The 23,312-nt window shown below is 48.5% G+C and overlaps 1 protein-coding gene across 5 annotated transcripts in view; it reads left to right on the forward strand.

Annotated features, from left to right (window-relative positions):
* Tns3 (tensin 3) overlaps nucleotides 1-23,312 on the forward strand; it is a 238,778-nt gene that overhangs the window by 172,306 nt on the left and 43,160 nt on the right. For all 5 annotated transcript variants that reach the window (XM_031339085.1, XM_031339080.1, XM_031339081.1 and 2 more), the window contains 4 exons: nucleotides 3,250-4,506; nucleotides 17,326-17,486; nucleotides 18,485-18,602; nucleotides 18,701-18,781. In XM_031339085.1, the coding sequence (XP_031194945.1) occupies nucleotides 3,250-4,506; nucleotides 17,326-17,486; nucleotides 18,485-18,602; nucleotides 18,701-18,781 (1,617 nt within the window). The remainder of the gene's footprint in view (nucleotides 1-3,249; nucleotides 4,507-17,325; nucleotides 17,487-18,484; nucleotides 18,603-18,700; nucleotides 18,782-23,312) is intronic.

Below are 23,312 nucleotides of genomic sequence, written 5' to 3' on the forward strand. Positions count from 1 at the left end.
CCCGCTGTGGGCCTGCAGGTGCAGCTGAGAAGCTGTTGCCTTGGGCAGCTTCCTCAGCCTTCTTGCCTGCCCTGTCTTCCACATCTTCTAGTGGGAGAGGCCAACTTACGCTTCAGTTTAGATTTCTTGGACATTTTGTGAGGTTGAAAGCTAGCTAATGCATGCAACAGGAAGCTCGGGGGATGCTTCTGGCTCTTGTTGGGGTTGCCTGCAGGAACATAACCATACCCTGTCTGAGCTATATGGATTTATGAGAGCCTCACAAAGGCTCAGAACTGGACTGGCTGAGATCAGGCACATAGGGCGCGCTGCCATTTTTTCCTGCGTCTGCTGTCATTTTACGATTTCTTTTACTTGGGGATAGTAACAGAGCTCAGCAGTTAAAACATATATCACGAACAGTGGCAGTGCACGCCTTTAATCCCAGCACTGGGAGGGAGAGTCTCTGAGTTCGAGGCCAGCCTGGTCTAATAACAGAACAGGACAGTCAGGGCTGCAGAGAAACCCTGTCTAGAAAACAAAACAAAACAACAACCACAATGTCAACAGAACACATACCACTCTGGCAGTAATTTGGAGTTTGGTTCCTAGCCCACCAGTACTTTCTGGTTGCACTCCAGTTTAAATTAGAAAATTAGAAGCATATTTTTAGTTTATTCTTGCCTTTCCTTTTCTTTTTAAGCCATGGTATCATTTAATTAAGATTTATGGAGGACTCAGACTTCAGACCTAGTGGAAGCTGGAAGTGAGCTGTCTCAGCAGCATGCACTCTGCCCTCAAAACAAACAGACTCCCTGCTCTTAGCTGTGTATCCCAGGGATCTGTGCTCTGGCTACCTGCCTTGTGCAGGGAACTGGAATAGCAACCATCTGGCATTCGTGTGTGTGTGTGTGTGTGTGTGTGTGTGTGTGTGTGTGTGTGTGGTGAGGTGGGGGTGAGGTATCTGTGTGTGTAGGTGTGGGGGGCATTGTGCATGTGGTGTGTGTCGGAACATAGCATCTCTATAATTCCTATAGAGCAGAAAGTTCCCATGAGCGCCCTTCCCCTCACGCTCTGTAGAACAGAAGGAAGTGTGCTGGGTCTTCTGTAGTTGAGCTTCCCATAGCAGAAGATCCCAGTGCTGGATGGCCCTGTTGCTTCCGTGGGGCCCAGAAAGATGCTAGTGCTGCCGTTAGTTCTCAGGCCAGCCTCCACACAGAATCACTTTCATCTTTTGTGGTGGGGATGCCTGGTTGGGAGAGCCTGGAATTGAAGCATGGGGTAATGTTGCTGTGTTTTCAGGGGCCTTTACACAACCTTAGTGATTCTGCACATGGTTGCTTTGTTCTCTCTGTGAAGGTGACACTTTTCAGGTGACTTTGGATTTAGGATCATCTTTCCAGGCATTTCCCTGTGTATTTAAAACAGAGCTGGATGTAGCACATGCTCTCAGTCTCTTGGTCGGAAACCTGGCTCACTGTCACTTGCTCAGGGCCACCAATGAGACTCGAGCTATGTGCACTTGGCCTTGGCTGTGCAGGGAGGTGGTGTAGAGCTGCAGGTGCATCCAGGCCCCGGAGCCTGCATTCTCAGTGCCTCCCACTCCTGACAGCTGCTTAATCTTAAGTTATTTACTCTCCCAGAGCCTTCTGATCTCCTTAAACAAGCAATAACAACATGAAGGTCCATAACTGCACACTTGAGTCCAGTGTATGTGCATGTCACCGCTTGCCTTCTTTCTGAAGACTTGTACTATTTACAGCTTGTGTACATGATTCCTACCCCCAAAGCTTCCCTCCCCCAGGTTCTGCTTTAGAATGTGGTTGGGCTTCTTTAGGCCAACAGTGTTCTCTCTCCACATCAGTGTTCCCCCCAGCCTTGTCTCCTGCTCTCTGCATGTTTGCCCTACAGTGCAGTTAAACTGAGAATGGAGCCCAGGCTAAGCATGTCCTCGGAGCTGTGTTCCCAGGAATGTGTGAGCACTTGGCACAGCACCCCAAACCTCTCAGCCCCTTTCCCAATATGTCAGCCGATCCCAATAATTCCAAAAGCAAGCAGCAGCTGCTGAGTGTGACCGAGTGTCCAGCTGTTCAGAGGGGCCATGAGACATGTGCTCAGGGCTAGTCTCTCCTGAGCTGCTGCATGAATGGGCTCAGCAGCCCCCAGATAGGTGGATAGTGGCTCAAGCCTCGGATTCTAGGTGCCTAAACAGCTTGGTTTTCCAGCCTTCAGCAGCTCCTCTGCTGTGGAATGCCTAAGATTCCACAGTACAGAAAGTTCAGGAAGATGGGGGAGACTTGCAGGGGAGATGTGCTGACTGTGAACTCTGGCTTATTTTTGGAAGCTCTTGCTATGGCACGCTCTGTGTGGCCAAGGCGATTTCAACTGCCAGTCAGCAGAATGTGGCTTGGGAATCTCCACCCACAGCGGCCGTTGGCCCTAATTAATAACAGCAGCAGGGGGTTCAGCTGTTCCTGCCCACATTGTTTACATGACATTCCATGTAGTGCATGCATGTCAGCCCCAATGTCTGACAGTTATCAGATACCTGTGTTGCCCAGTGGTCTTATGCTGTATCCATGGGCCTTAAGCCTCTCCTATTGTCTTTGCTTTCCCTTTCCATTGAGCTCCATATTTAGATTTTAGCATATCCCAGAGTACTGATGGGATAGCAGGCTTATCAGTGACATAGTGAATTTAATGACAGGTAAAGTACCCTGCATGTTCAAAAACCGTTAGATATATCGATGGAAGTAGATAAACTGTTGCTTCTTGGGGATTCACATGAACTCAGCTAGGCTTCCACATTCAAAATAATGACATTAATGATTCAAAGAATGAAAATTCCCCAAATGTCTTAATAGATGTGTGTGTGTGTGTGTGTGTGTGTGTGTGTGTGTGTGTGTATGTGTGTGTGTGTGTGGTGTTTCCTACATGGGTAGGTAAGTATGAAGCTAAGGGAATGGTTCAGTGGTCAGTTGCTTACTAGTGTGCATGAGACCTTGGGCTCCACCCTCAGTATGACAAACAAAACCAAGCAGAAAAGGCAGAAATGGTTTTAGCCGAATACGTCTGATACATGAATGCTTTATTGCTGCTTGCTCTGCAGAGGATTATGTAGAGTTTGGGGACCCTAGTTGAGACTATACTTGTTTACTATTGAGTTGCATTATGGATTCACTCCTCTGTTTAGATAAGTGCGTGCCCACTGCGGTAGGTAATACTTCCTTTTCTCCTTGGCTTACAGCCTGTCTCTTGCTTTTTCTGCAGTGCTACACACACAGGGGCCAGTGGATGGCAGCCTGTATGCCAAGGTGAGGAAGAAGAGTGCCTCAGACTCTGGCATCCCTAGTAGCCCTCAGGGCATGCCAGCCACTAGCAGTCCAGACCACGGAGACCACACGCTGTCAGTCAGCAGTGACTCGGGTCATTCTACTGCCTCAGCCAGGACTGATAAGACAGAAGAGCGCCTGACCCCAGGAGCCCGAAGAGGCCTGAGCCCTCAGGAGAAGGCTGAGTTGGACCAGCTGCTCAGTGGATTTGGCTTAGAAGACTCTGTGAGCTCCCACAAAGACATGACTGATATGCGCAGCAAGTATAGTGGGACACGCCACGTGGTACCAGCCCAGGTCCACGTGAATGGGGATGCTGCCCTAAAGGACCGGGAGACTGACATTCTGGATGATGAGATGCCCCATCATGATCTACACAGTGTGGACAGCCTCGGTACTCTTTCCTCCTCTGAAGGGCCCCAGTCAACCCACCTGGGCCCTTTCACCTGCCTCAAGAGCAGCCAGAACTCCCTCCTGTCTGATGGCTTTGGTAATGGTGTTGCTGAAGATCACAATGGTGTCCTTTCTCCAGACCTGGGCCTTGGTGTAGACTCCCTTTATGATCGGGAGCGGATGTGTGTGGGGGGCCGAGAGCAAAAGCAGCTGCAGCCCCTGTTGAGGAAGCCCTCTGCACCCACCCCAGCACAGGCCTACGGGCAAAGTAACTACTCCACCCAGACGTGGGTACGTCAGCAGCAGATGGTGGCTGCTCACCAGTACAGCTTTGCCTCAGATGGGGAGGCCAGGCTCGGTAGCCGCAGTACAGTGGACAATACTGGCCTTGCCCAGCCCCCACCCCACATCCCGGTTACTCCCAACCGGGGAGCCAGCAGCAGAGTGGCTGTTCAGAGAGGCATCAGCAATGGGCCAAATCCCCCTGACACACAGCAACTCTGTCCTGGTAAAGCTCTCCAGCCCAGATTTCAAGATGACAGAGTCATGAATGGAGTACATCCGGAGCTGAATGCTGGCCCCTCTCCAGGCTCTCCTACTCTGGATATTGATCAGTCCATTGAGCAACTTAACAGGCTGATCTTGGAGCTGGACCCCACCTTTGAGCCCATCCCCACACACCTGAATGCCCTTGGTATCTCAGCTAATGGCTCTGTGTGTCCTGATGGTGTGGGAAGTGGGCTCCGGTGTGGTGGCAGGCTGGACTCTGTGGATGGCCCTGGCCGGAGCCCTGGCCGGCAAGGTGAGCTGATGGGGTGTTGATGTCAGGTTGGATGTATCCAGCTGGGAATTTGGATTTGTTGAAACTCACGATGGAGAGGCATTTTCTTGGCAGTTTCTGCTCTTACAGCTGTGGCCTAGAATCCAAGTGGTACCTTGGCACTATAAGAGCTTGTTAGCAGAATTGAACGATGGGAAGAAAGAGCTGTAAAACTTGCCTATAAAAATGGTTTGGGGCAGGGGTGGGGGCCCTTGAAGAGGAATATCAGTGTCTTATTTCACATCCTTGTCATGCCTGTTGGTAAGTGCAGCAGGTCATTTGGGAGCACCAGATAGCTGACCCATATTCCTCGGCCACCTGCTAGCTGTGTGCTGATTCAGAGCCTATGCATACATTCTCTCAGCCTCAGTTTCCACGTCTGAAGAATCAGCTCAGCAGTGAAACTTTTCTCATTTCAAGACTGTTCCTTTAGGGAAGAGTGCCAGGCGTCTTGGTGATTCAGACGCCTCCTTGGGCTCTTGAGTCATCCTTGTAAGAACAGAGGTCTGATTAAGCAGTCAGGGTATGTAAACTGTCCTATTTACAAATATATCATCCAAGCTTCCAAGACGACATGTAGGCTATTCATGGGTAGCAGGGGCCACCGTGTGTTAGAGAGGAGCTTGGTGGTTCTTGATGGCTGAGGGAGACAGGTACGTGGGGCAGAAAGCGGAGAGTATGGAGTGGTCTCGGAGAAGCTCAGACACAGCAGATCTGGGTTCTTGGATCCTGAAAACTGTGATCTAGAACCTAGACCACAGACCTAAGCCCAGCAAGGGTGACAGCCACTTTGTGAGGACTGTCTGTGTACTGCACCCTCTGAAGCTGGTAAGAGTTGTCAAGAGAGAACTGTGTGGGCCTTTCTGCCTTAGAACCAGGGGAACTGGACACCAGAGCAGAGGCTTCTTGGTAAGACCAAGTTCAGTAGTGTCCTCTGGCCAAGCCTATGGGAGTGTTTCCTGCATCAGAGTGATAAAACCTGCCTTGGGATCAGATCACTACCAAGTGTTCTTTGTGTGTGTTAACAAGGGTCAAGACAGTCTGAGAGACACCTTTGTCATTGGATGAAAAGGCAGGCAGCAAGCCAAAGTGTATGTATGACATGGGTGGAACATCCTGAAAAGAGGTCTGGGAGTTAATGGAAGGGACAGGCTCTGGCTGGGATCTGCACAAGGTTATCCCTGGAGGGGACTGGCCAAGGTGAGTTATCTACGAGAGGCTGATGAACTGGCTGCAGGCGGTGACATGTAAGATGGAGCTGTGGGTGTTGCTGGGAGCCCGGACCAGGAGGACAAGAAAGACAGTGCAAGAGAAGGCTGTCCCATCTCCTCTTCTCTCCCATGGGTACTTTTCTGTGCTTCTCAGTGAGTCTGAGGATCCCCCTGACCTTGTGTGCTAGTGATGCTGACGATAGAAGTCCCTGTGTGGGCTGACTGTTGTTGCTTTAGAGTCCTGGCAGAATGGCTTATTCATCTTCCAAGGACCCTTGCTACAGGGCCTTCCTTCACCTTGCTGTCATGTCTGTGGAGGTTATTAGGTAATGACAAGGCTTGCGTTCACATGGACCCTGTGGTATAGACTCATGGCCTCTGCCCTCTTTGGAAGGTTGTAGCCTGGCTGATGTCTGGCCCCTTCTCCTTCAGGCAGGAACAAGATCTTGTAGCCAGTGTCACAGTTGCAATGGACTGCCAGCTAACTGGCAGGCTGTTATCAAAGGACAGGGTGGCGGTGACTTTTGCTTGTGCTGTCTGTGGGAAGGAAGGGCTAGCCCAGTGTCTGGTGATGAGAGGCGAGAAGAGAAGCCAGATTACATCTTTCTCCTGTGTTGGGTGCATCACTGGACAAAACAGCAGGATCTTCTAGTTGGTTGGAGTGCTGGTAGGTAGGTGTCCTCCCCAGCACAGTTCTGAGGCTGTGGTGTTGCCATTAACAACAGAAAGCATAGCAGTGACCGAGGACCCAGGCGCCAGGTTAATTTATGTAGGCGCTTGAGCTCATTGAATTGAATTGGATACTTAAAGGAAATTTGGAGTTCTAAGGTTTGCTTAATGAATGTTCTTGGAAGACTGTACTTGGGAAGAGTAAATCAAAAGTCTTTCTTCCAGGAACAAAATCCCCTCCTGAGTTTCGGAAAACTTTGCAAGTGTCTAATGGTGTATGGGCGTGGACACAGGACTCAGGCTCTAGTCCCTTTTTTTTTCTACTTGACTGAATACAGTCCGGAGGGATACCATGCCAGGGACTGGAGAACATCACTGTGTGGCTTCTGCCCTCACGTTGGCCTTCATTAAATTACTGAAGAAATGGGTCACTTTACTAACTAGAGTTTTATTTTAATCTTAGATCCTCTTTAATTCCTTTTCTTGTAAACATAAGTATAATTATCAAAAGAAATAACTTTTCTACTTAAACAGGTTGGTAATTTACTAATCCTTCTTTGTTCAACAGGCATCTTGGGTCATTGTCAATCCTTGGAACTATAGTGGTATCATTTTATATATATGTATATATATGTATTACACACACACACACACACACACACACACACACACACACACACACACACACGGAATATATATTAAACAAAAGTACCTTCTGCAAAGGTGTTTTGGGAATTCAGAATCCTGCTGCAAATGAAGCTCTGTCCCCATGCAGCAGAACATGAATACAGAGCTCACCGTGAGGACAGAGCCGAGCCAGCGGGTGACAACCTTCTTAGAGCCAGCTGTTTTTCCAAGATGAGCTTCCTGTGTTAAGGCAGCACCCAACTCCCAAATCCTCCCAGGCCTGCACTGTTCTTAGTAGAAGAAGCCTGGGTGTGGTGTGGGCAGCCGCACAACCTGACTCTTGGAGCTCAACGCAGGAAACCTTGTTTTGATAAAAATCCCATCAAAAAATGCTTATGTGCTTATATCCACCTGGGTAAAGAAGGGGGCATTCTTTCCTCCCCGACAGGTAGAAAAAAATGCTAGGACCCTGTTGATCTTAAACTTTATAATTGAATTTAAAAAAATTTGTTTCTAATTTTTTTTGCGTGTATAAGTATTTTGCCTGCATATATGTCTGTACACCACTTGTGTGCCTGGTGCCTATAGAATCCAGAAGAGGGCATCGGATGCTCTGGAACTGGAGTTGCAGAGGATTGTTAGTCACCATGTGAGTGTTGAGACTCACACACAGGCCCTCTAGAAGAGTAGCCAGTGCTTTTAACTGCTGAGCCACCTCTCTAGTTCTTGATCTTAAGATTTAAGTTTAGCATGCACACTCCCATCTCCGAATGGAAAAATTTAGTGATGAATGTTATAAAACAGAAATCCCCAGATGTCAGAGAAATTCAGAATAGTACAGATGGCTAAGCAGCTGAGTTTTGAACCCCTATACGTTTTGGAGTGTTATAAAAGCCTTTACTTTAAACGGTTCCCAGGTCTCTTTATCCAGGCCTATTCTCTCGGTTAGTTGGATGAGTTGGGGAGTGAAGGCTGCTGAGATGCATGGTTGAATAGGGAAGGCCCAGTGACACTGAAAGGCTTCATGATGTCCCCAGGACATTTCTGTGCATGAAACCCAGCCCCATTGTGGATGCGGAATTGCCTTGACTGCAGCCAGCCGTTCTGAGTCTTGTACACACACGAAGATTCTGGGCTGCAGAGTTCCCAGAATGCTGTATCTTTTCCATGAGCCCTCCCTGGCCCTCCTTTCCTCTTGATACCAATGCCAGCTCCTGCTGAACTCTCAATTCCAAGCATAGATGCAGGTTCACTGTAGGATGCTGGAGCCTCAGCATCCTCAAGTCAGGAAGATCCTTCACGTTCTAGATCATAAATGCATGAAAGCTACTGTGTGTAGTAAGGAGTTGAGAACAGTTCCACCAGGCTCCTCCTGGGGACTGTATTCCAACAGAGCTATGCAGCGTTGCTCACACCAGCTCTGCAGGGAATAGCGGGCAGTAAGGTCCCCCTGGGGGATGGGCCATTTCTGAAAAGAAACCGCATTTGAAGGCTGAGTGTATCTGAGGATGTTCCTTTCACAGTACAGTAGGAATAACGGTACTGCTGTGGCTGCAGCTTGTTCTTGTTTGGGATGGCAGTGATAGTGGCAATGGTAGTGACAAGAAACACTCTGACAGTCATTCGGATCTTACGTGTTTCCCAAAAGTCCCCATGGTAAATGCTTGCTTCTAGAGGGTACCATTGAGATGTGGTAGAAACTGTAAGTAATGGGGCCTCTTAAGTCTTTAGGTGATTAAGTGTGTGCCCTTGAGAAGAATAGTAGAAACCTGTCTTTTCTCTTTCTCCTCTCCCTTGTTCTCTGGCCATGAGGAGCAGTTTGATTTTTGCCATGCCTTTCTGCTATAATGGCTTTAGGACCAAAGCGGCAGGGCCAACTGATTTCGGATCCAAACCTCCAAAGTCTTGTGCCAAAATAGGCCCTTTTCTTTCTGGAACAGTTATCTCAGCTATTGGTGATGAATAGCTAATGTGAGATTTTTTTTTTTATTCTAGTTAGAAACTTTCATTCTGCTGGATTTGCTTTTCTAGAAGGATTTTGTTATTGTTGTTAGTTGGTTTGGGGGGTGTTTGTTTGGTAGATTTCATGGGATCCGCTCAATAGAAAGTCATGCCATTTGTTAGAAGAGGCTGTTTGTTTCTTTGTTTCCCAGAAAACCTTGTTGTTGGTGGTGATGATGGTGTTGGGACCCTTGGTGACAGTGGTGATAGTGACTATAGGGATGGTTTCCATAGTGATGATGGTGGTGGTGGTAACAGTGATGGAGAAGATGGTGGTGGTGCAGGGAAGGTTGTGATGGTGATAGAGACAGTTCGCTCTGAGTACCCTCTCTGTTTTAATGATTTCAGTCCACTGGGAAGTAAAATCCCTCCCTCTTGTCCACTCAGCATCTCTTGGGTTTTACTCTGCTGCAGTCCTGCTCTTTCACCAGCCAGGCTTCTTCATGATGCTTGCTGGGATGGGTAAAAACCTTAGAGAGATTTGTGAACAGAGATCTTCTTGTCAGGCAGCAATGCAGATAGATACCCTTCCACCCCAGCTGCTCTGCTAGGCGGACAGCTGAGCTGAGGTGAGGTGAGGCTGTGCAGCAGCCTGACTACCATAGGACCAGAGAGGCTGACCAGAGGTGAGGAGTCATTTCTGGTGCCTGTGCAGCTGACTGCAGTGTCCTCTCCCTTGTAAAACCGGGTGAGGGCAGGCAGTTCCTTTGGGGGATTTTATTTCTTCAAAGCGCCCCATGGCCAGTAAGACTGCACCCTCACTCTGGTGTGATGGACCTTGGCTCTACCTGATTTGGCAGACCCCCAGCCTCTGCTTTCCTGCTCCCCCTTGCCAATTTCAATTCAGCCTAGCTAGTGGGTACATTTCTGGGATCCCAGCCTTTGAATGGCAGTGGCATGGTGGGCCTACCCGAGAAGAGAGGCAACCTGTGGAGCCTGTCCTTCTGCACATGACAGAAAGCTGGCTGCCTGTTCCCTACCTTGGAGACTTGTTGTTTTGTGTTGTTAAAATATTTGATTCTTGTTCCATTAGTCTCAGTGGCCCGATGACAAGAACCTGGCAGGCACTTCCTGCACATAGCACCCTGGCCTGTGTTTTTAGAATTCCTTTGCTGTGGGAGGAGCGCATGAAGCTTCAGATTGCAGCTTGTAATACTGCCCTTGTGTGCTTTTATGGCAGGGACCAGAGGTGTGGAAGAGGAGACCCTCATGCAGTTCACTGTTGCTAACACGTTTTAGTCACCATCACCATTAGCAAGCCAAGGAATCTGGGGTGTTGTTCCATGAGACCCTCACAACTGGGACTGGCTGGTACAGGGGTAACGGCCAGACAGATGCCCCCAGAGGGTGTGGTATTTGGAGGAGGCTCGGAACTAAACATCAAGTACAGGCAGAGGTGTCAGGGAGTAATGCAGGATGGGTTGGGTAGGCCCTACCACTGGTTCTGTCTTGTGTCCTGAGAGCCCAGAGGGTGAGCCATGGATCCTTGGGCAGCTCAAAGCTTGTCTATATGATCACTGTCCCATCAGTGGTGGTGGTGGATCTGTCAGGGTAAGGCACTATGGGTAAGACTTTGTTATGGGTCAGGAGTTACAGCCCAGAGTCACTTGAAGGGACTTGGTGCATGGAAATGTCATGGGTGGTGTTTGCTTCCAGCTCGGCAGAGGAGTTTCAGATGGGAAAAAATTCAGCACTGGGGACACATTGCTTGACTTGACATAATGACAGCCTTGGGATTTTTCCCTGTAAGGGGTGGGGAGCTACCAGGTCTCAGTTCTTCTAGGACAGCTATACTGCTGTACAGTCACTACCATCCTGTGGTTTATGAACTTTCCCTGTTCCTCCCAGAGAAGACTTTAATCCATTAGTGAACACTTCCCATCCACCCAACCTTAGCCCCCAGCACACTGACCTACTTCCCTAGATATGCTGTTCTTGCTTCTCTTGTAAATGTAATTGTATATACTATGTGGCCCTTCTTGGCTGCTTTCTTTTATAGAGCACGTTATATGTAAAAGTCTGTGACTATTGGAGATGCTTTCCTGTTTATGGCTAAATAATACTCCATAGCTGATCTCTTCATCTGTCAGTGACACTAAGATTCTACCAGCTATTGGCTGTTGTGAATATTGATGCTTTGCACATGCGTGCACACATTCCTGTGGGAATACTATTTCCTTATTACCAGATGTGGATTTACTGGGTCACAGGGCAGTCCTGGCTGAGTTTGCTGGAGAAACCACCTCCAGCCTCGTACACGGACAGCTTGTCTCCAGAAGCTCTGCTTCCTCAGTGTACTAGAAACATTTGGTCCGTCATCATCTTGTGAGACACCCAGTTCTGGGAAGGCCGCCTCTGGGTATTCCATAGAATGGAGGTCAGATCCTTTCTCTTCATCAGGATGAAGAGGCTCTGACAGCTCTCAGGCTTGGTGAGGTCAGCTGTCATTTCTGATCCTGCCACGTGGCCTTTGTGTCATGATATGGGCCTTGACTGAGGGACGCACTGTGTCCTCTGTAGATGTAGTAGAAGATGTTACTTAAACATAAAAAGAAAGGAACCATAACTGGGTCCTGGAACCCTACTGGTGAGTGGAATGACCTAGATGCGAGTAGTGGGTGAGGTAACCCGAGATCTCTCTTGGAGCTTGGAGATCTTTCTATGCAGAGTTCATTTAGCAATATAAAGATGTTCTTCTCAGGTTTGGGGATATTTTCTGTCCCTTTCAGATACACCTTCCCCAAAGCAGGCACTTCCAGGACTCCCAGAGCAGCACATCTTTGAGTCCATTCCTTTCCTCTGTCGAAGCTTTGCAGAAGTCTCCTTCCTTGTTAGGACCAGATTAGGACCAGAGATGGGAAGGAAGGGACAGCTCTGGGTATATACAGAGGGCTTTTCCTGCCTTCTTACCGATGTCACTCTCAGCACGTGGGCTCCCAGTGTCCTACCTACTTTCTTTATGAGAAATGCATGCCACCTGCTCTTGAGGGACAAACCCACCAGGTGGCCAGGCCTACTAAGTCTTTCTTGGTTTAGCTTACCAAAAAGAGAACACATTAGTTCATTACAGGGTACATTTGTGCTGAGGTAGCCTTTCTTTTTTCACTCTTTGTAGAGGTTCTGCCTGTTTACTTGAGTGAGCTGAACTCAAGAGGCCTCTACCTTAGCCTTCTCCGTATTTGTTTTCACTCTCGGGAATGTGAGGGAGTTTCCAAAACCACTCCCATGCCACGAGATGCCAGCCTTGCCTCATTCTTACGTGATCTTGTAAAGACGAACCTGTCACTTAGGTGCTTTTCCTTCTAGGATCCCAAATTGAAAATAAAGATTGTATTGTAAAATGGGTCATGCTGTTCCCATTCATTTTCATTAGTTGTGTGTTACTGTGTGTATGAGAGATGCTCAGTGTGGCCAAGCAAGTTAACCTGTCCATTCCACCTGCATGCATGTGTAGAGTTCTGGTAAGAGTCCCTAAGTCTACTGTTAAGTGGGCGGGGCATCCTCTTTGCTGATTCCATCTATTCTTTACACTGCACACTGTAACCACCTGGGAGCTTTTGGGATGTGGGTGCTAAGGATGCCTGTGTATGCTTTTTTTTTGGGGGGGGGGGTTCTGCAAAGGGTGGCTGATTGGCCTGGTCGGGGCTTGAATGTCTGAAGTACTTTATGCTTATCCACTGACTCCTGGGTCCAGATGTGCTGTGCCTCCAAGTTGAAAGCATGGACAGTGATGCCATGGCTCCAAGGGAAGAGTAGATGGAGAAGAGAAAGGATGACACCCTCAGTGGAGGATCGTAATGACATTCTGTGGAGAACCACGTGGTTACAATTGTGGTTGTGTGTCTAGTCACTCAGAGAGTTGACCCATGGCTCTTTGAGGGTGGCTTGCTTCTAATGGGGCCAGAGTTTGGGACCACGCTGTAGAGGACAGCCAGTGGTCATGTATTGCCCCATAAGCCGCCTCCCACAGGACTGGTAGATTTATTTTAGCAGCACAGTGGGCCATATGCCTCACTGTGGAGAGGATTCTGCCCTGAAGAGTCAGTCTGGGTGTCATGATGTCTCCTGCTCCGTACTCCTCTCCCTCTTCCCAGACAGGCCAGGTGATACCAAGAAACTTCTGGGTGGCCCATAGCACTACTGAAGGACACGGAAAACATACCAGTGAGGAAGGGTTTGGTACCATTCTCATGGTTAGGAGTTGGGTACATACGAAGAAGTGTAGAACTGCCAAGGAGCATTGTGGAAGATTAATTCTAAAATACAGTTTTCCAGCTAAGTGGTCTAAACCCCTTCCCCAAATACACACTCAGAGCTCCCCAGGAACAGTGTTACCTATCCTGGGCTATCCTGCACTCAGTCCTGCATGTCAACACAGTGCCTGACAGTCTTGGCCTGAATCCACTTCTTCTGCTCCCTGTGCTTTGCAGCTCTTCCCACAAGGCCTCCAGTGCCTCCAGATGAAGTGCTTGAGGGAGTTCCCTGGCATGTTCTCCCCACTATCATGGTGGCCTTGGTGGAGGTGCCCCTTAGCCTGGCTGTCTTTGCCCTGCTCCCGCACTGCCCACACAGCTGCTTGGCCTTGGAGTGCTATAGGGCTCTGTCCCTATCTGTGTTTTCAGTGATTTAGCAACTGCTTCCCAATCTTTCTCAGGTTTGGTGCCTTCTAGAGACTCATGGTAGCCTCAGCTCCTGCTTTCCTTGACAAGGTCTGTGGTGGTCCTGGGTAGTGCTCAGGGGTGTGCCCACATACCAGTGCATGGACTTGGGGAGTAGCAGGAAAGGGGAGATAGGGACTCAAGTCTTAAGCTATAACCTGAGGTCTGGTGGATCCTTTGGGTCAGGTGGAAGGATGACCCATACAAGGACAGATGAAGGCACTGGTAACAGTTGGTGGGCTGTGGGGTGTCCAGGCACGCTACCAAGCAAAGCAGGTCACCTCATGGTTTTTCTACTTGTCCTTCCCTCTATGGGGAGCCTGGCTGCATGGAGGGTCCCTGGAACAAAGCTCACCAGCATAATTGCAGGCTAATATTCTGTGCTCACATAGGCTTTAAGTGTCCTGATGTGTTCGTTCTGAGCTCCCTGAGCTTTTGTAAGTGCCAGGGGACAGTTCAAGTTCCTCTTTACTGGCAGGGAACATGCTAGAAGCAGGTGTAGCTTCCTACAAGAACTGGGACCCAGCAGGCACAGGTGGGAAGGGAGCCAACTGGGCCCCAGCAGGTACAGGTGGGTCTACCACAATTATGGGAGAGGCCCTGTGCTTGCAAAGGTTCCGTTGAGCTTCATTTGGTCCCTGCTTCCTCCCTTGGGTGTTCTCAGAATCCAGAAGGGGCTGGTGTGAGTGTAAGGCTGCCTAGAACCCTTAGAAGGCTCCTTCAAGCCAGCGTCAGTAGTGACCTTAGAGTATCCACCAGCATCCCCTACTCTCATGAAGTCTTTTGTTTTATTTTGTTTTTCCACCTTTTCTGTTTTCTTCTGGATTTGATTTCTTACAGGAAGACGAGAAATAACTATTGCTGTGGCCACCTGTATGACAGGAATTTTACAACACTGTTCAGAGAGTAGGGTTTGCCTACTTCCTCCTTGACTCAATAAGTAGTTTGCTATTCAGATGGCCCAAGCCCATCAAGTCAGCTTTACCCCAGATATCTGAAGTCAGTTTGGGGCCCATATAATGTAAACCCATGCTTTGCTGTTTCTGCTTCTGCAGATGTGGTACAGCAGCCATAGAGGGAAACCCGAGGCTCTGTTACAGCCCCTGACTCCCATCCCCAGCCCCTGGAGTCCTGCTAGGAGCTTGCAGATAGCCCCAAGCACACACCTTGAGCAGGGGAGGACTAGGGGTGGTACACAGCAATGGCTGTGTGTGCACACTGTAAAATTATGTTAGTAAAGAGCGTAAGCTAGTGAACATCAAGGATTTATTCCCCTGCAGATGCTCACATGTCGAGCCTAGAGTGGAAAAATAAACAAGCCATGTGTCTTCCTCACAATATGGCACTGTTCCGAGGGAAGGGAGGGTCGGGAGCCTGAGTCTGACAAACCACCATAGGCTCTCTAAGGGAGGCCTGAGAAGTCATCCGACAGCCTAGGATGCCGACCAGGTCCCAGTTCATCCGTTCCCCCACCCTCCGTCTCCTGCCTTCCCGTCTCTCACCCACACACAGACATCCAGTCCTCATCATTCGGATAGACATCAGAGCTGAGACTTAGGCATGATCGCAGAGATCAGCACCTTGCCTGGGCAGGCGCCTACCTCCACATCTATCTTCAGTACGGAAGCCGAGCCCCAGGGAGGCAGCAGTGCAGAGATGCTGTGCTTGCTGTTTCAGTCTCTCGAAAGGGAGGTGACCAGCTTTGCAGGCACCAGAGATAGTGCATTGAAACACATAGAGAAACATCCCCATAACAGCCAGCCTCCTTCCAGATCTCAAGATAGCCAGGGTGTGAGTAGAAATGTCTGCTTGCTTCTGTGTCTTTCCTACCTGGGGACAGTGGCTAAGAGGCCCTAGTGTGGTGAGAGGTGTCAGGCAGAAATGGAGGTGCCTGTGGTTTTCTGTGGGCAGTCCTTCGCCCACCTTTCTTCTGAGGCACTGGTGCCTATGTCTGAAAACCTTAAAAGATACAGACAAAGGAACTGGAATTTTGCTAAGAGATAGTGCCTTCTAGAAATGTCAGAGAAGTTATAAGCTCTTACTAGCATGGTTGCCTAAACATGTCCTGGCCAGACAATGCCAATAGACATGTTAACATGGGTTAAGCAGGTTGTTTTATATATTTAGGAATGTGTGTGTGTGTGTCTCTGTGTATGTACTGTATGTGTATGTATTATATATTAGTAATTAAAGAAAAGGGGGCCATGGATTTGAATAAGAACAAGGTGTGGGAAGGGAGAAACGGTATAATTATCTTTTAGTTTTTAAAAAGATAAAATTATGAAAAAATTGTAGTTTGAAAGCTTGAAAAAGATAGAGACATCCATAGAAAATATGAGCCCTTGTCTGGAATTCCACATCCCAGAGATTGGCTTTTGAGTATTTTGGCACCATTGCCTTCTTTCTTTGGTACCCTAAAGCATTTGCCATTGCAGCTCTGACACTGATGCGTTGGCTGCTTACCGATTTGCTGTGTGATGCAGAGAGAACTCCCAGCTCCCAAACTGGTCTGCTCTCACCACCTTGATCGAGGGATTGCGGGGCCTTTCTTTCATGTAGGAAGGCCCAGCTTGGTCAGCAGACGCCGTGGGTACGCCGTACTCCTTCTGATCTGTCTTTGTCACCATTGTTGGTGCAGATGCAGGCACCTTGGCTCTTCCTAAGACTGCTGCTGTCCCCTTAGACTTTCTCTCACTAGGCCTTGTTAGTCCTGCGGTGTCAGACCTCCATTCCCAGGACCACACATCTTAAGAGTTAGGAGGGCTGCCTGTCTCCCTGAGAATGGATTTTGGTGACCTTGTGTGAAGTCTCCTCCCTGTGCAGCAAGCACTTTACAGATGGAGCCATCTCCCCATCCCCTATTTATTTACTGTTTTTGAGATAGCGTCTCAGCACCTAGTCCAGACTGACCTTGAACCCATGGTGGCCCTGCTTCATGAAATCACATGCACACCCCACCATATTTGTAGGGATTCTGTGTTTTTAGCTTACGCCTGGACTGCCAGCAAATCCTGGCAGTTTGTTATGAAAGACTGCATTGTGAGTTGAAACATTATTACCTTTGGAGGCTGCTGCAGGTTTCCCCCTATTGCCCAATTTTAAGAATTCCCTGGAAGAAAGTTTAAAAAGCTAACAAGCTAGCCAAGACATACTTTTCTCCCCAACAAGATGATCAGGTTTGGCTAAGAGCAGGGACCAGGAGCCTCTAGGTCAGGAGTAAATAACTGGAGATTCTGGCATTGAGGTATTAAGTGTTTATTCTTAGTATCACTCCATGTGAAGATTCAGTTTGTCACAACAGAGCCACGTGCCTGGCTCACTGCAGGTGCTAACCTTCTCATAACAGGCCCGGGGTTGGATCTTAGCTGGCTCTCTCTGAACTTAAGCTTAGCCATAGTCTCCTGTCCTAGCACTGTGGGCTGAGTCCTGGTACCTGGCCTTACCTTTCCTGGAAGCAGTGCTCTGGCTTGTCTCTGGGATTGCCATAGCCTGCTGATAGCAGCCCTCCTGTCTGTCTGGAGGTGGCTGACTAGTGATGACATTGTCTGGATAGTTTATGATGGGTTTTATCAGTGGTCTCTATACTCTGCTGTAAGGACCATATTCACTTTTTTTCCTCCTCACTGGCTCCTCAGGTGATGACCCCGTAGGGGGACGGCTTCGGAAGCTGAGCATTGGGCAGTATGACAATGACGCTGGGAGCCAGGTGACCTTCTCTAAGTGTGGATGGGGAAAAGCTGGGGCGGCCCCAGCCCCAAGTCTGGGATCATTTTCCTCTCCTGCAGACATCAAAGAGGTATGTGCTAGCCCTGTCCCCGTCTCCTCTCAACTCCACTTGTTTTTCTATCCTCGTGCTTAGGGAAGTGGCTGTGCCATGTCCTTGCACAAGGTTACCTGTCACTGTGACCTCTCTGTCCATGACTGACCTCCTCGCCTGATAGAAATGGTTCTTTACTGACAGACAGGGATTCTGATTGGGAGCACAGGTTAGAAGGCCTGGGTGGGGGCCACACAATCCCAGATATGGCTCTACAGGGGGTACATCACCTAGGCCATTAAAGCCTCAAAGCTCTTTTCTGTGGAATGGGGGTGAAATGCATACAGGTGGGATGTGAGGGGTAGCAAGCATGGGCCTGGCCCTAGCAGGACTCTGCAGATAGACAGAACAGCCAGAAGCTAATGCTGACTTCTAGTCTGCCCCCAGGTCCCCAAATCCTCCGTGTAAATGATGACCCCGAGGGGTTCCTCAGATAAGAGACTCCTGGGTAGTTAAGGCTTCTCATCAGAATTTGACTGGCCACCCTCCCCAGATAACTAACCCTAATTATACACCTGATTCTCAAGTTGAAGCATCGGAGCCTTTCGAATAGGAAGAAAGAAACAGCTATTGTCTTCTTTCTTACAAACATCTGTTGTTGATAGCTGGGATGGCTCTCCCAGAGTCCGCTCCGTGTTGCGTGACTTCCTGTGTGTTTTCGCTTCCCTGTGACAGTGACGTAGTTAAGGATTCCTTGGTGGTGCTTTTGTGCTCAGTGGTGGGATGCACACTTCCCTGGCATCCTCTCCGTCACCCTCGTCTCCCTGATGCCCAGCACTGCATTAAGATGATGGTCCACGAGCTCCCTCTCTCTGTCTCCAGCTTTGATGATAGTTGAGCTTCTTCCTCCATAGTATAGTGGGGAAGCCGGTCCCATCCCTCCTGACCCACTCTCAGCCATCTCGAGGGGCCAGATCTGTGGAAGGGACCTTTCTGTGATTCCTCATTTTTCTGTTCACCCTCTATGCTGATTTCAGACAGTGATCACTGCATATCCCCCTGACCTCGATATGATCGATGGCAGGATTCCAAACAGCAAGGAGTCATCTATGTGTCTGACCCCAGCATTCCCCGTGTCTCCAGAAACACCATATGGTAAGAAAGAAGAAAAAGAAGCTGGGTACAGCTTGGTACTTCAAGGGGAGGGGAATAACAGTATCCCCTGTTGTATTGTTTTGTTTTTTTTTTTCCAGTGAAAACTTCGCCACACTACCCTCCGTTCAGCCCACCCGAGCCCCAGCTGAGCAGCCCAGCCAGTTTGCACAAAGGGCGAGGTAAGAATCCTTGGTTATGGCAGCCGTGATACCGTGTGCAAGGTTACTGTTTCTACCAAGGTGTTCTCTGATGCAGAAATATTTCCATTTGGGTCACATCCCCAAATCCTTGGGCCAGGGCATATCTTTCTAGAGCTTGGGATGTAGCTATAAATGCCTTGGTTGGGAGTTGAGTAGGGTAATAAGACACTGAGAGGGTTCTCAGGATCCTTAGAAGTCAAGTTTGGTCCTCACATAATGTGGCAGTTTAGGTTCAGCTTAGTAGGGCAGGCTCTCGGGTTGGAATAGGTGCTTAGCATCCTGGTGAGTCCCCATTCAGCAAGGGTTTGAAGGAGAATTCCTCCTTCAGAAAGGAGGAATGCTATTTATTTCACTACTTAAATGAGTTCCAGCAAAGAGCAGGGTGTCTTCGTGAACCTACGACAGGGCCATCTTTGTGTGCTGCCGTGTGTGACCTAGATCGTAGCCTAGGCACACCTGGATTTCCTGTCCCTAAACCCTTGGTTCTTTCCTTGTTCTGTACATTGAACCCTAGAGACCTTCAGCATTTTGCACTGCAGGAAGAGAGTGCTAAGAGTCCGGTGTTTTTCTTAGTGTTTCTTCCAGATAGAAATTGCCCACGTTCCTTGGGATCTCAGGATGGGTTGGGCGTAAGCAGGTAGAGAGATGATGCCCCACATGTATTCTTTCTGATCATTTAATTTTCATAATGTAGTTTGCTGTCTGCTTTTCCCTGAAAATGCAGGCAGTTTCAGTGTCCTTGAGTCCTAACCCATGTCATATCTGACCTTAGTCCATAGGGATGTCAGTCCACCAGAGGTCCAAAGAGACATCATAACTTGCACCACTTAGTTCTTCCTTAGTGCCTGCCTCGTGACAGCCTGTTTCCCTAGACTGGGAAAGTTTCTGGTTAGTAACAGGGCTTTGAAGAAGAGGACTTTGGCCCCAAGGTTACTCTTTGGGGAATTTGAAGTTGGACTGGCCACATTGTTCTCTGGGAGAGTTCATTCTCCTGTTCCTTAAACAATCCCTAGGCTACTCTTGTCCTTGAGGAAGGACTCAAGCACCTTGGTCTTCAAGCTGCTCTTTAGCCAGCCGGACATGGCACAGCCATTTTAAAAATTGATTTATGTAATACCAGCTCCAGGTTTGAACTCTTTCTTTTTTTTTTCTTTTGGTTTTTCGAGACAGGGTTTCTCTGTATAGCCCTGGCTGTCCTGGAACTCACTCTGTAGACCAGGCTGGCCTCGAACTCAGAAATCCTCCTGCCTCTGCTTCCCAAGTGCTGGGATTAAAGGCGTACACCACCACTGCCCGGCAGGTTTGAACTCTTAAGAGTCTCCTCCTACATAGCTTCTTAAACTTCTTTTCTTTCATTTATTTATTTTTTTTAATTCAATGCACATCTCAATCACAGCCCCCTCCCTCTTCTCCCAGTCCCACTCCCACAAATCCCTCCATTGCCCTCTCCTCTTCTCCTCAGAGAAGGGGAGCCCCCCTTGGGTACCACTCCTCCCTGGGACATCTAGTCCCAGCAGGTCTAGGCACATCCTCTCCCACTGAGGTCCAACCAGGCAGTCCAAGTAGGAGGGAAGGGGATCCAGTATCAGGGAACAGAGAATGAGACAGCCCCCGTTCCACTTGTTACAGGAACCACATTTGCTACAAATGTGAAGTGAGTCTAGGCCAAGCTCCTGCATGTTCCCTGGTTGGAGTGTGGCCCAGGCTCTGTGACCCCTATGGGCCCAGGTTAGTTGACTCTGTGGGTCTTCTTGTGGTGTCCTTGACCATTCTGACTTGGTCTAGCTTCTCAGACTTAAACAAGCAGAATGTCCCATTGTCCTGTTCACCATCATAGATGTCAGTTGTCTTCTGTGTCTCTTTCAGGACTCTATGTGGACCTCAAAGCACATAGTCTGAGTCCAGGTCTTCTCTATCATGGCCTACTCTGGTAAAGCCATGGATGATCTCTACCTTCAATGGAGTAAGAGACTTGGAGATAAGCAGTGGCTACCACAGACACAAAGTGCCCATTCAATGAATGCCATAGGGACTAACCACTTGAGGGTGTGGCCACAAGGGTCAGACTGAGAACCCAGACAAACTTCCCTTACCCCACTGAGCCATCCCCTCCCCACCCTCAACAAACCCCATGTACATTTTAAAGCCTCCTTTCTCTGTGAATTAGATTCTTGATGCAGCATCTTTTCTACTCTGGAGAGGGAAAGTAAGTGACTCTATTAACTTGTGTTTAAATCTGGTTCCTTGGCAGATGCCAAGGGGAAACCACTGGTCACTAGTCAGGGGAGGAGGTTGGCAATGAGAGCAGATTGCATTAGATGCCATTACAGCCAGAGAAATTGCCAAGCACAGGCCTAATGCAGTGATGTCAGCTGGGTTTTCTCACCACAGTGAAGAGTGGAGTAGGAGGGTCCAAGTGGATAGATCATTACTAAAGGAGACTCAGGTGTGGGGCTCTTGCCGAAGTAGTCTAACTGGATTCCTGCTAAAGGAAGATGAAGACCTGGAGCTTAGACATTAAAGCTGAGAGATAAAAGAGGTTTTAATCAGATACCCAGCGTGGTTGAATATCAGAAGTGGGATCACTGAGCAGAAGCATGCTCAGTGATCCCACTTGCTAAAAACAAGAATGGATGACTCCGAAGGCAGCCCTTTCCTGTGCTCAGAGCTCACATATTCCAGAGTCTCTCCAGGTCCTTGCACACTTAATGTAACCATATGGTCCCTGTGTTGGATGTCCCTAGAGCCAGCCAGCTCCCTGCCATAAGCATGCTGCACCCAGCCAACCAAGAAAGAAGCCGCCGTCCAGCAAACAGTTAAACAATACACAGAAAGCAAACCACAGAATCCTTGGGATGTGCTAGTCATTGAACAAACTAAAGAAGCCAATTTAGAGGAGCTAGAGAGGTGGATCATGGCTTAAGGGCACTGGCTATGCTCAAAGAAGACTGTTCTTTTCCTAGAACCCAGGTGGTGGTTCACAGCCACCTATGATTACAGATCCAGGGAAAATGATGCCTTCTTCTGTCTAGATATCTAGAAGGCTTTTCAGCCTGCTAGGTTCTAGCAGGCTCTGCCACCATGCCATCCCCCTGTGAGAAGTCCCCATTTGGCCTTTGGTGGACACAGAGGACTGGGTAGCCAAGGCACGTTGGATGGTACCTGCCCTACCACATGTGGTTCCTGTGAGCACTTATGAGCATGGGTTGTTCAGGTGCCTGAAGTAGACCTGAAGTAGAATCAGTGAAGGTTGTGTGTAAAGCGGTAACACAGGGTCAATATCATAAATAGTGGAAGACCAGTTATCATAACTGTTGTTAACAGCATGGGGAGTCTTAGTCTATCTTCGGCTTCTAACAGACTACTATGGCCCCGGAAGTTTATAATGAATAGAAAGTTGGCTCTTAGTTCAGGAGACTGGGAAGCCTAAGGTTAGGGGACTGGGAGAAATGTTTTCATGGATCCCAGGATGGCAGAAGACATCACATGAGGAGTGAGGAGATAAAGTGAGAGTCCGAGCTCTCCTGCTGCTAAGGAACCTAGGGCTGAGATTGGTGCTCCTACCACTGTCATGAGGACAGAGCCCATCTGCCTTGGCCTTTGTCTCCGAGATCCCTTAACACTGGTGTTGATCTTCTGACACGTGAATGATAGGTAAGGGCCCTGTTCAGAGCAGAGTGTGACCTGTGGGCAAAGAGAAGCTCCTCAGACCTTTCTGGGCCAGGTAAGATTGATTTCCTTACACAAGGCCCCTTTGGCTTTCATAGAAGGACCCATTCCAAGCAAGTGATGATTATTTCAGGATTGATGCACAAAGAATGCTGCTGCTCACTTCTCCTAGGAGCTTGGGATAACATAAAGGCTGGTGGGTGGGCCCAGGAGACAGCAGAGTAGCTGTAGAGGCCTGGGGCAGCATTTGAGCAAGTGCCCTAGAGCCTGTGCGCATCCTAGCCTGTCTGATAGGAGACCTTGAGCATTGTGGGGTTGTCATAATAGCCAACACAAGCCTAGAATGCAGCTGTCTGTTGGTGCCCTGTCACCCTGGCCAAACTGTACCCCAGAAACAAAAGTGATTATAATGGTACCTATAAATGTCTTAGGATTCCAGGTGTCTTTTAGAAGGAAATGTCTTTATAAAAGAATTTAAGCAAGCATTGCTTAATCTCAACCTTTATATAAGTAAAAGAAAAGATTATGAAGCATAAGATACAAAACATTCTGCCATTTCTTAGATGATGCTTAGCTTTGGTATTTCCAAAGTAAATAAAATAAAAGACCACAGTGAAGTGTTTCATGAAAAAAGCCATGTTCCTGACATAACTTACCTTCAAAACTGTTCTAAAATAGGTTGTTTTTTTTTTTTTTTTAAATTTGGCAAAAATTCACATAACACAGCCACTTTAAAGTGAAAGTTCAGTCATTTATTGCATTTACAGTGTCTTACACCACTATCCCTCTGTAGTTCCGGACATTCTTGTCACATAACAGTTTTGTTTTGTTTTGTTTTGTT

This window comes from Mastomys coucha, unplaced genomic scaffold (genome assembly GCF_008632895.1).
Source record: "Mastomys coucha isolate ucsf_1 unplaced genomic scaffold, UCSF_Mcou_1 pScaffold22, whole genome shotgun sequence".
In the NCBI taxonomy this organism is placed as follows: domain Eukaryota; kingdom Metazoa; phylum Chordata; class Mammalia; order Rodentia; family Muridae; genus Mastomys; species Mastomys coucha.